This window comes from Periophthalmus magnuspinnatus, chromosome 4 (genome assembly GCF_009829125.3).
Source record: "Periophthalmus magnuspinnatus isolate fPerMag1 chromosome 4, fPerMag1.2.pri, whole genome shotgun sequence".
NCBI classification, from domain to species: Eukaryota; Metazoa; Chordata; class Actinopteri; order Gobiiformes; family Gobiidae; genus Periophthalmus; species Periophthalmus magnuspinnatus.
In genome coordinates this window covers 26,394,516-26,407,599 of record NC_047129.1, presented here as the reverse complement: position 1 = coordinate 26,407,599, position 13,084 = coordinate 26,394,516, and the positions used below count along the sequence as shown (strand labels likewise).

Sequence of the window (13,084 nt, the reverse complement as noted above, 5' to 3'; positions counted from 1 at the left end):
AACAGCACTCACATTTAACGTTTAACATAGGCCTACGTCTGTCCAGAAGAGCTGAAGAAAGAGAGTGCAAAGTTACATCGTATCCACTCAAATACATCAAGTCTCCAGTGTAGAACCTTTACACTGTCTCAAAGTCAAAGTGCGTAACTCTCTGCAGTGTCCTCGTAAAGTACCGTATTTTCGGGACTTTAAGTTGCACATTTTTTCATAGTTTGGGGGTGCGACTTATACTGCAGTGCGACTTGTACTCCAGAAAATACGGTAGAAGCCAAATCTCCCAAGTAAATATCGGTGTAGTAAATATCCAGTATGGAACGTGTGTGCGTAAAGATTTATCCAAACGCGTCCGCGCAAAGTTCGCCATCATCCTCCTCCACCTGCTCAGGTAACCACGTAGTAAAAGCATAAACACAAAGCACGTACTCCGCAGCCCTGTGCCGTACTTGAGTGAAAACCGGACAGAATATAGGCTAGTACTATGTTTTAAAGTAAAGTATTCACATAGCTATAACGTAATTTAAGGATTCAAAATAGTTTCTTAATGAAATTGTCCATTAATTTACGCTTACAAAAAAAATCCAGGCACCGAATAAAGAACCGTCAGGAACCGGTGTCAAAAAGCAGATATTGTTAAAGTACTTTTGAACACTTAGTCCGCAAAGTAAAACTATAAGGCTACAAAGTCCTTTACACAATAAGTGGCTCTGACTGTGGTTATGAACAATGCAGCATATGGACAAGCATAAATAGAAGTAAAAGTGACTTGAGTACATTATAGTATTTATACAATAAGTGTCTATAACTATGACTATCTATAGTACAGCATATGGACACATTAAATAGACAAAGAACAGGCAGTGACTTGAGTGAATTGTATCAGTAAAGACAAACATTATGTTACAATTCTGAACATAATTACTGCTCCATCTTACACAGTGACTAGAACAGTTTAAATAAGGCTAAAAACAAGAGCTGTTCAGTTAACTTCATAGTAAAAAAACACTATAATGATCAGTACAAATTTGTTAAAGGCTTATGAACTCGTAAAACACAGAGATTACCACCGTATGACATCATCAGCTGGGACCGACTTTCAGACTTTTGCCAGAGCGTATTGCTAACGGAAACTAGCATGCTAACTGCAGACTTCCTGGTGATCGGATGATAAAACGCTGTGTAATTAGGTGCAGACAGTACGCAGCAGACTTATTTTAACCTCAAGAGTTGCTTATGTAATATATCTGTACTAGGGCAAGACAAAAAAAAAAGCAAAAAACAAATGGTATGACTTAGAGTTAAAATGGTCTTTTTTAAGGCTCTCATATTCAGTAAGGATTGCTATTGGATTGAGCGAGAATAAATGACAAAATAACACAATGCAAATAGGCAAATAGGTTAATTAAAAGTTGATTGAACTGTTTGAACAAATGACTCATGGTTTTCAACAATTATATTCCTATATATTGGAAAAAAACAAAAAAACACAATGCAACAAAAGAAAAGTATTCTATCTAAAAATCTGCATGCACTGGATTAAATGTGAGTGAGTGCTAATGGATAGTATCTGTTCAAAGTCAGTAAATCTAGTGTGGTTTCGGGTGGGTTTGTGCAGAGGCAGACAGGAAGCAGAGCAGGGAGCAAAGGCACAGGACGTTCTGTAATGAGAACAGTGAAAAAGACTGAAAATATAGACAGGCTGCCGACGTGCTTCTATTCTGTGAAATACTGCATAAAATAAAATGTATAAAATTAATAAAATCTGTAAAAAATAAAATAAATAAGAAAATAAATAAAATAAAATAAAATAAATAAAAATAATAATAATTAAAATAAAATGAAAATAAAATGCATCATCTCCGTTTGTTTCGTTTTTGAAGCATCATCGGAAAGGTGGTTTAAATTCTGCTCTCAACATAAACATCATTCGAGCCAGATCTACTGACCCACAGCTTGGAGGTGCGATTCCAGCTCCCACAAATGAAAGCTGTTATTGTGTCCTTGGGCAAGACACTTAACCCACCTCGCGTACACTGGTGTATGAATGTGTGTGTGTGTTCCTTGATGTAAAGCGTTTTGAGTACCTACAACCACAAGTCTTCAGTCAATACCTAAATGTGAAAAAAATGTGTAAAAAGTTCCACATTATGACATTAAACATGTCTTTATCGCACAAAAAACAACATAAAACTAACTTGAAAACCACATTCTTACTGTAAGCGATGCCGCCTCTCCATTGATCTGACTTTTAACTTGCCGTGGTGGCGTCATTTGCATGGAGACAAGCCAGAAAAGTGACACAGTGAACCTTTAGAGTGTGCTTTAAACATCACTATAATGCCTCCCCAGTCGATTCTATACCTTGAGCGTGTGATGCTATTGTTGTTATTATTATTATTATTATTATAGATGCACAGACACAGCCTTGTCAACATGATGGATTGAAACGCCTCTCAACGTTTCCAAAAATAAGATGAAATTGTCAGATGCAACACAATTTCATAAACATTATATCTAAATGTTTTGACATCAATCGTCCTTCATAAGCAGTAGATTGCCTGGCATAATTCAGGCTGTTTCGAACAATAGCTCAAGGCCACAGCAGACAACTCTGTACTAGCATTACAAAAATATGAAAACTTGTCAATTTGTAACAAGAATATATCGGTTTTGTCTGTTTAGTCTCGTATAAATCCATCAAATATGTTTCAATCTCTCAGCTCCCGTTTTATAAAGTTACAACAAGTTGGATTAAAGGTGTGCTGTGTAACTTTTCTGGCTGGGAGTCTGTCACCAGATCTGTGGAGAGGCGAACTCGCTTAAATTAAGAACGCAGGATTTTTAAGGTATCTTAGAATAATAATGACACAAAAACAGCGCGTTGAGTTCAGACCATCTAAAAAACTTATTAGGCTGTGTTTGCTAATTGGGTCGCCATGGTAACTGCTGAAAGATCCTCCACAGACATACATACTGTCCCCCCAGTGTGATGTTACTACATAATCAAATTGCAAGAATCTCATACAGTTTAGACAGATTGAATAGGTCTGATCTACAGTTAGTGAGTTTAGATATTTTGTTAAATAGCTTAAGTACAACTATTCAAATTAATTTTGATTTAATTGTGATGGATTGTAACTCAAACATTGTTTAAAGTGCATATGACAGTTTAGGCTATTATTTTCTCTAAAACACAGTTCATATAAGAATATAAGATTTGACATAAGAAAAAAAAAATCTTACATAGTTTTAAAATGTCGGTAAAGTTTATAATTTTACTTTTTGGTTGGACATGGGCAGAAATATAACATGTGTAGAGGCAATTGTATGACTGTTACCTAGCAACCACAATGTTAACTGTGCAGCTTTTCTTCTCCTCTCAGGTGGTGCTTGTTCAGAGTGCAGCACCACCTTCTTTTAAAAGTTAATTCATAAAATGTTCTTTGAGAGTGTTTTGTAATAAAAAAGATGCAAAAATGAGAAAAACTACACCTGTCATAGGCATTTTAAACCCTTTTAATCCTTATCTTATAGTAAAAATCTTACTTTTAGTACTAAAGGGTTGTCAAAAGTATTAAAAATCAGATAATAATCAATACTAAAACTGGTATCGAAACTAGATACTCATTTGAGCAGGTATCGATATTAAAAAAGTCACAATCACAGGACAGAAATGAACCTTTTCTGAATGTCTTATAATGATATTTAGCTGTATCAGAACAAGTACAACAAGTGGTCCCTCGTTTATCGCGGGGGTTACGTTCTAAAAATAACCCTCAATAGGCGAAATCCGCGAAGTAGTCTGTTATTCTATATGTTTTGCAGCTGTAAAACCCCTCACCACACACTTTATACACTTTTCTCAGACAGGCATTAACATTTTCTTAGATTTTTCTCTTGTTTAATTAATTAATAGTAACTCGCGCGTATTTCACAGTTCCTCTGATCGTACTGGCGTAGTGTCCATTAAACATTTATGTAAATTTGGCTGTACACATACGCCCATGAACCACTATGGAACCTATGGGCAACTGAGGGATTACACAGATATAAGGCTGCAGAATATAAAAAAGTACTAGGATTTAATGTTGAAAACCACATTCTATTGTCTAAAGAAAAACTTTGGTATCAGAAATTGGTATCTAGTATCCAGACTATTCTTTAGTATCACGACAACCCTACCTGGAAATAAAAAATCTAAAATGATAAATCACCTCACATATTGGCGTAGTATGTGTAGATGTAATGATCTTCAGATAGCTCCTATACACTCCGGCCATATTCCAATTTCCGGCTGGATATTTGGTTTCTCTTTTGGCCGTTTGAGCTCTGTGCAGGTGCTGTTTTATATTCGCCGCACTACAGGTCTTCATATTTAGGTCCACCCACGTCTTCCCGCCTTTTATGATGTGACTCAGACCGACCATTCAAACAGCCTTACAAAGCACTCAGCCTATGCAGGAGATGGAGAGAATGCATTAGCAGGGTTTCAGACAGCGGCTAGCAGACATCTGAATTTGGTAGATGAGAGAAAAGGGACAGTGTAAAGAAATACAGGCTACGCGCTGTGTTAGGAAGGCTTCGGAACGGCATTATGCAAAATTTATTTAAAAGCTTTTGTCCATGTTATAATTGGGTTCCGTTTCTCAGTTACCCGCTCGAAGTTGTATTTAGAGTGATTTATAGATATTTAAAGTGCGCACAACAGGCTTTCATGTTTTTCTAATTATTACTTGGTTCGGCGGGATAGTATTTTTTGTGGGGGAAGAAAAAAAAGTTGAAAAGAAAAGCACCAAAATCCTAGACTGTATATATAAATAGATGTAGCTAACCTGGTAGGCGTCGCTGTCTCCATATAGGAAGTGAGCATGGACACGCTTCTGGATCCATCAACTCCGGCTACAATTCACTTTACATTGGAAAAACAGAATTAGTAATATGCAACTTGACTCCAAATTAACTGCTAGCCTCGATGAGCTTCATTTGACTGGAGACGAATGCTATTGGTGACGTCTCGCTCGCTTAGTCCGCTTCTGTATACAATCTATGACCAAAATACAAGAAAAAGCAATACAAGCAGAGTTCTGAACTGGAATACTTCTACTTATGTCATCAACACGGAATATTCCATCTAAATATTAGTCCAATCATAACTATTGTGTAATTTAGGCCCTTGGTAACATTATGGTTGCTAGGTAGCAGTTACGGAAATGCCTCTACGTACGTCATACCTGCTGCGAACGTCCAACCAGGAAGTAAAGTATAAAGAGCACTAAAATTAAAGAATAAAAAACAAAACTATCTGCATCTGTCCTGGGTTCCTCTTGGACACATCTTGGACGTGCTTGAGGGACGATGTCTCTCGGCTGGCCTGGGAACACCTTGGGGTCCCACCGGAGGAGCTGGAGGACATGTCTGGGGTGAGGGAAGCGTGGGAATCCTTGGTTAAAGGGCCCCCATGACTCAGGCCCAGATAAGCGGAAAAAATGTATGGACGGATAGAGAAAAACAAGGCTATATCTTCAGTAAAATCTAATATAATGTATGAAATATAATGATGTTAATTGTGTTTTAGTGAAATGAGAAGTCTAGGCTGTCATATGCACTTTAAGGGAGACATATTGCACAACATGAACACAAGAGCTTTTAAAGATGTTCTAACTGTGCTCCATTACTCCATTACTCGCTCAAAGTTGCGTTTAGAGCGATTCATAGATGTTTAAGTAGCCTGATCTTTATTCTTCTGCATTCAAGGAGTCATTGCTCTGAAAAGTCCAGTTTTAACCAGCATAACTTTTATTAAAATTAGAAAAAAAAAAGAAATAAACAACCTATTAAATTCAAATAAAGACTCCCCAATTATTTGTATATTTAGAATACTTCAATTTATTTAATTTGTGTCTAAATGTGGATGCTAATTTTGAGACATTAAAACAACACCACAAACAAAAAGTGTCCTCCAGGGAAGTATTCATTTGATTTGTGCAGTTTTTAACATGTTGTGAGAGATGTCCACTGCCTTATCTTTAAATATTTATTCATTTTAGTGTGACTTGGAAAAAACCTAATAGAATTACAATTGAACAGGAAGTAGTGATGCTAACAGTAGGTTGTCGGGTGTTCTCTGTGCTCAGAGCATATTGTAATACACGTAGGATTTAGCACCATCATGTAGCTATTTTGGCACCAATCCATAAAATAAATAAATAAATAAAACTCTGCGAGCCCCAAGCATGAATGAAAGTAACTGGGAAAGTCAGGAAGGGCATCCACAGTTAAATGCACAGACTTAAGAATAATACTCCTTTAATCTAAGTCCAAGAAATGATCCAAGCAGATTTATTTCAATGTAAAAACATGATCAAAAGCATTCTTCAGAGTGTCATCCTCTTAATTCCCATACGTCTTTCCTTTTTCTCGACTTCAGTCATTTTGAATTCACCAGAGAGTTGGCGACCTGTCAGCAAACCAAAGTTTTCTAACTGCTCTGTCATCATACTGATGAAAACAAAATGAAACACTTTATCTCAAGGAGAGCAACATGAAAGTATATCCACTGTCCTTCACAAATATGCACTTTCAATTGACAAAATTTGATTAAATGATCTGGAAACTACTACTAAGTCAAAAGTAGTAAAAAAAAAGTAAAGTTTAAAAAAAAGTAAGTTAATTTAACTTACTCTTAGCAGTGTTTCCAATTGACATAGATATTAGACTGTATTGAAATGTGATGTAATTCCAAATACGCTAAAAAGTATTTTCATTGATGTTATTTGTTGAAAGTGCTGTTGTAAAAATAAAATAAAATAAATAAATAAAATAAATAAATACAATAAAAAATTAGTTTGCAGATTGACTCATCATATATCTAAAAAGCAAAACCCACATATATTAAATTGAATATATTTATTGACAGTGCACAACCTAAAACTCATCTTAACCTACATACCGGTGGAGGCAGGACAACAGCGCCATCTGCAGGACTTTAAACCGGGACAAGGGGGCTTTTTTACTCTCACACACCAGACCCATACTGTCCTGAAGAAGTCGGACTGCAGGTGGCGCTGTCGTGCTGCCTTCACCGGTAGGAAGACAAGGGCAAAACCTGTTAAAATCAGCTGAACGGACACGTCACAGCGACACCACGTGACCACTCTGAGGAAGAGCGATAGTGAGCAGTCCAAAGTGTCAGGTCTGAAAAAGAAAATCTATTAAAATAAATAGTCATTTTTTGTCTATTTGAATGTAATATTTCTTAAAAAAAAATACTTCCCACTCGTTTTAACATCAACAAACTATAAAACTTAACAAAACACTAAAACTACATATCCAACCTCCATCGCGCTTGCTACCTCTGGATCACTGCTATTCTGACCTTGCGAGAGCCGTTAAACTCGCTCGCAACATCATGAAAGGAACGCGGGATGAATTTTTAATGGTCCCTAGAGGCAATTTGCTTTAACACAAATAGATACAATCATAAACAAACAGCAGCCTATACCCAGCATCCACATCCAACAGTGTCACTGTGAATTATGAAGATCTGAGGAGCGCAAACAGAGCCGAGTCAGCGGGAGGCCACATGCTATTGTGCCATAGTAACTCACAATAAAAACACATTTGAATAAAAAAAAAAAAAGATAGAATATGTATATATACTGAGATAATGCATTTTGCAAAAAGTCCACATCTGATCACATTATAGAATTTATTATAAAGCGGAAAAAATAAGTCTGCTTTCAACATTTAAAGGGCCTATATTATGCAGTTTTCAGATCTATGTTGTAATGTTGATATATGTGACACTCTAAATCGAGCTGTACACTATCAATCTGTAACAGCTCTGACTGAAAAAACAGATAAACAAAAACATCAACAGTCATCGCACAACTTAGACTTTCAATATTGACCTTATTCTACCCACTTTTGCCTCTAAATGTGACTAAACCGCACTCTCTTTGTGGCGTCACTTCCGGTTAAGAGGGAATCCCATTCAGTTCAAAATGCAGAATTTGAGAAAAAAAATAGTTTCGCTGCTAAAATCTGATATAAAGTTGTGTTGATTTGTGTAAAATGTTCTATATTCATGTGCACCAACAACTCAACACCGCACTGATTCTCTGTGAGGCTTTAAAACATCTCTGTAGTCCCTGTAGAACTTATTTACCGTCAAGATCGACAGCATCATGCAAAATAACACAACCGCAATGACGATGGTGGCGCCCACGGCAACTTCAGGAATAAGGTGAACGCAAGGACGATAAATTATACCTTATCTGACCTCACCGAGAACCTGTTTCCTTTGTTACAGATACAGAACGCACCTCCATTCAATAATTTCTCAACATCTGTAGTTGTAAATTCAAAAACACTTTATGTAAACCAGAACAATGTCACCTTCATGTTATCTTAAAGCGGCCGTACGCGATAAAGTAAACAAAGTAAAAATAAAAACAGGTCTTAAAAGTCAAAATTAGACCACTGTGTGTTGTCTGCATCTAAATATTATTATTGTCTGAGAACTAAGAGTGCACAGTTAGCATGCTAGTTGTTGTTTGCATTACTGCGATGGCATAACGTCACTCTGGTCTCTGAAAGATGCGAAAAGGGCTTATAAACTCATCATGGTGAATCCGTGGAATGCTAGGAATACATTAGGAAAGTGAGGAATAACTTTGGACGACTGCAAACCTTCATTCACACATGTTTGAGTAACCCTTTATTTTTAGTCTGTCTATATCTCCAAAGTTCAAAATTTTCTGTTCCACCTTGTGACGTCATGTAGTGGTAGTTTTCAAGTTAACAGCTACCGATTTGTGTTTGTTTGCTGCAGACGTAGACAAATCCAGGGCTGAAATCATCCAAATGAGTCTAGTGAAGGCGTATGGAGTTTAAAAACGCAGCGGAGCACTTCCTGTATCACCATATGACATCACAAAGTGGAACAGAGTGTTTTCTGTTTGAGGAAAGACACAAAAAAAATAAAATAAATGCAGGGTTTGAGCGTTAAACATGTTCGAATGAAGGAAAACGAAACTCCGCGTAGGTTTTGATGAGGAAACATTATAACATAAATCAGAAAATTGCGTAATATGAAACGAATTAGTGTTTTTCACATTTTGAAAACGGTCAAAATCAAGTACGGGGCCTTTAATTTGCATTGTTATCCTTCATTCTATGCACCTTAGTTAATATTCCATCAAGCTAAACGCACAAAACCTCCTCATCTCACAGCAGTCTCAAACTTTCAATAATGTACTCCATTTTCATAAACACGTCAAGTCCAATGCGCTGTTTTTCATTAGATCCCGTTCCCATTTAATTGTACAGCCTCTGCATAATATGACAGCTCGGATTGCCACTCTTACAAGTTGACAGTCAATCGCCAGCCGGAAAATTAAAACCCTCCTCGTAGACTGCCCACTTTCATTAAAACCTGTGCATTATCGCGACCAAGAGACATCAACAAATAAATAAGATAGCAGCTCTCAATCACGGGGGAGGGAACGGTTTGACGCTCCGAATTAACAACTCGGAAATCTGAAAAAAAAAAAAACCTAACTAAAATAAATAAACAACAGCCAGTGTGCCAAGAGCATTTTTGTATTAAGATTGTTGAATTGGATCTTTCAGCTGTCGGTTCACGTCCACGGTCTAATTACGTTGCTCCTTCTTACCCCTTCGTAGACATCAGGGAGAGCGGGAGTCCCAAGCCCGTGATGGTGTTCATCCACGGGGGATCCTACATGGAGGGAACCGGGAACATGTTTGATGGAAGTATCCTGGCTAGCTACGGGAACGTCATCGTCATCACCGTCAACTACAGACTGGGCGTTCTAGGTAAGACGAAGAGATTTTTTTTCGTATGTTTTGCTGGTTGCTGGTTGGAAAGGCTGGGAAATGGTGTGTTAAAATGTTTGGTTAAAGTAGCAAAGTTGAAATGGGTTTTGGAAAGAAGATAATCAGGATGTTGTATGAGAATTTCAACAAAAAGTGTACTTAAAGGTCCTATTTTACGCTGATTTTTGTGAACTTTAAGTCATGTTATAATGTTGTTACCTCCTCAAAAACATACCTGGAGTTGTCTTTTGTTTCATTCGCACATGTTTGAGTAACACTTAATTATTAGTCTAACATCTCCAAAGCTCAAAACGCCCTGTTCCACCTTGTGATGTCATGAAGTAGCACAGTTTTCAAGTGAACAGCTACCTTTTACGTTTAGTCTTAATAGAGATTGGCAATTCCATGGCTAAAATAATAAAAATGATTCTAGTGATGGTGTATAGAGTTTCCTTTTTTTAATTTTAATTTTATTTATGAAAAAAAAAGAAACTGTACAGTACAAAACATAACAAGTAGATAAAACCATGCACATGAATGAGTGACTATAGTTATAAAGATAAAACTACTTTTGACTTTCAGTTTCAGGGTTGTCTACATTCTCTTTTATGTATTTTTTTCCTTTTTCCGTTCTTCCCTTAGAATTTTCCTTCTTTTCCTTTCTTCCTCTTCTCCTTTCTCCCCTTTCCTTCCTCTTCTTTTTTCTCTCTTCCCCTTCTTCTCTTCTTTTCCTTCCCTTTTCTTCTTTACCCTTTCTCTCTCTTTCTTTTCCCTTTTCTCTTTTCCCCTCTTCCTTTTTCCTTTTCCCTCGACTGAATAATTGGATAACCTTCCCCACATAATTTCTGCCCCAGTTTACAAATACAATGGAGCACTTCCTGTATTACCACATGACATCACAAGGTGGAACAGAGTGTTATCTGTTTGAGAGAAGAACTCAGCCTAAATCTGCAGGTTTTGTGCGTTAAACTTGTGTGAATGAAACAAAACACAACTCCAGGTCTGTTTGTGATGAGGAAACATTTATGTCCGTTAAACCTTGTAATTGTGGGTTTTTTGTTTCGCATGTTGAGCTGTACGGAGATGAAATCATTTCCAAAAATAATGGAAAGGACTAGAAGTTTAGAATTTGTTCAGAATATTGGCCAATTCTTTGCCGCTCAATATGTGAATGCATTGAAAAGATAGTTGTGTTGTTACAGTTCAATTTTTGGTTCTTTCTTCAACTTTTTCTATTGCCGTTTCACGCTTGCAATTGGATTTTGATAACAGGTTATATGTTTTGTGGTATTGGCGAGCCTTGACTATAATTTCATCTGTCGTATTTTTTGTTTTATGTGAGCTATTGCTTAGGGCAATGTCAGATATGCTCCTCGGTATTTCTGCGTACTCTGTGATACCTACAGACCTTATTTTGTACTTCTACGGCTTCTTGAATTATTAACTATACTTAGTACTTTAGCAACTTAAAGCTAGTGCTATTTATACTTGAGAAGCTAATGGCATTTCTACTTGTTATGCTATTTTAGTCTTGCTAGAAATTGTTAGTGAGTGGCTGCTAATATTGCTGACTATCTCTTTCTATATCTCTCAAAGGGTCAGAAGTAATGCAAAATAAATGTAACTACTTTTTAAACATGTTTGTACATTTTCTGTATTTATTACATACAATATGGCTGTATTACTGCGTATCTCCTGATAAACTGACATTTTAAGACATAACATACACAACATAGACATAACATTTAAGTCGTACCTTTTAGTTTACCTTGTTGTGGGCCACATAAAATGACACGACGGGCCACATTTGGTTACGTGGGCCTTGAGTTTGACACATGTGCTGTAAGCCATGGGTGACCACTAAACCTTACATTACGCTGACAATCTCAATGAAGTGCTATACAATGTTGAAAATGGGTTTATTTTTAAAATGTGCAGTAATACGTATCAGCGGGAAGCCTGAGGGTCCAGAAAAATTGGTCTGAGGGCTACATTCGTCTCCTAGTTTGGACAGACCCACTGCAGGGCTATACCGTCCCATAGAAAGGTATTTTATTATATCGGTGCTGCATTTGTGCTTATAAACTCATCATGGTGAATCATTTGAATGCTAGGAATACATTAGGAGAGTGAGGAATAAGTTTGGACCATTGCAAACTGTTTAAAGGTCTTGTATTACCAGAAACGACCTTAAACACCAATTGTTTTATATTGCGTATATATTCATTGTTGGCCTGTGCGTTACTTTTTAAAACTATACAAATTTGTCAAGTTGTGTTTTGTTTCATTCACACATGTTTGAGTAACCCTTTATTATTAGTCTGTTTACATCTGCAAAGCTCAAAATGCTCTGTGTGACATCATATCGTGGTAGTTTTCAAGTTAACAGTGACCGATACTGCTGTACAAAGTTTAAAAACACAGTGGAGCACTTCCTGTATTACTGCATGACATCACAAGGTGGAACAGAGCGTTTTCTGTTCGAGGAAAGAAACAAAATACGCAGAGTTTACCCGGAAGTTAACCGGACCTGTACGTTTAAACGACGCACCACCAAGTTTTATGTCGCTTATATACTCATTGTTGGTCATCTCCAAAGCTCAAAATGCTCAGTTCCACCTTGCGATGTCATGCAGTGGTAGTTTCCAAGTAGGCAAATCCAGGGCTGAAATCATCCGCCCGTTTGGACATATCCGCTACAGGCCGATATCCTCCCGTAGAGAGGTATAGTATTATGATTGTTCTTGAAATTAGCATCTCCGTAGCGCACATGCTGTATAGTTCTTCCTGTCCCTACGGTGCGTCGGTGCTGCGCCTGTCACGACCGCGCTTCCATTCATCAAACCACTGTCTACTCTCATTTTTCCTCTCCTTCCTCTCGGGCTTCTCTCCGTATCGTCTTCTTCATCGCGTCTTATCGCTCTAATTCCTATCTCCTGTCCCTAATGTTCAGATGTCACTCCACACCTACGGGGCACCTCAATATTGGAAACTAAACCCGCGTTCCTAAATTAGATCAGTGCTCGCAATGTTCGCTTCGACGGAGGCTGTACTTTTTGCATGTTAGCGCCAATGCTGCACAGTTTGGCCAGCGTTTTTTTGTGTTTTTTTTTTACTTTTTTGCGTTACATAAGAATTCAATATGAGTCATGTCTCAGCTAATATCATTTTTCTCATCTCAACATGTTTTTTTTTTCTGATTTGCACAGTGGAAATTTGATATTCTTAGCAGGTGCTCATAACCCCT

General features: G+C 37.3%; 1 protein-coding gene across 5 annotated transcripts in view; it reads left to right on the top strand.

Annotated features, from left to right (window-relative positions):
* nlgn1 (neuroligin 1) overlaps window positions 1–13,084 on the top strand; it is a 481,058-nt gene that overhangs the window by 151,261 nt on the left and 316,713 nt on the right. For 4 of the 5 annotated variants that reach the window (XM_055221273.1, XM_055221275.1, XM_055221278.1 and 1 more), the window contains one exon: window positions 9,685–9,837. In XM_055221273.1, coding sequence (XP_055077248.1) covers window positions 9,685–9,837 — 153 coding nt within the window. Of the gene's footprint in view, window positions 1–6,088; window positions 6,103–9,684; window positions 9,838–13,084 lie in introns of all 5 variants that reach the window. The other variant, XM_055221276.1, reaches the window with a different exon arrangement.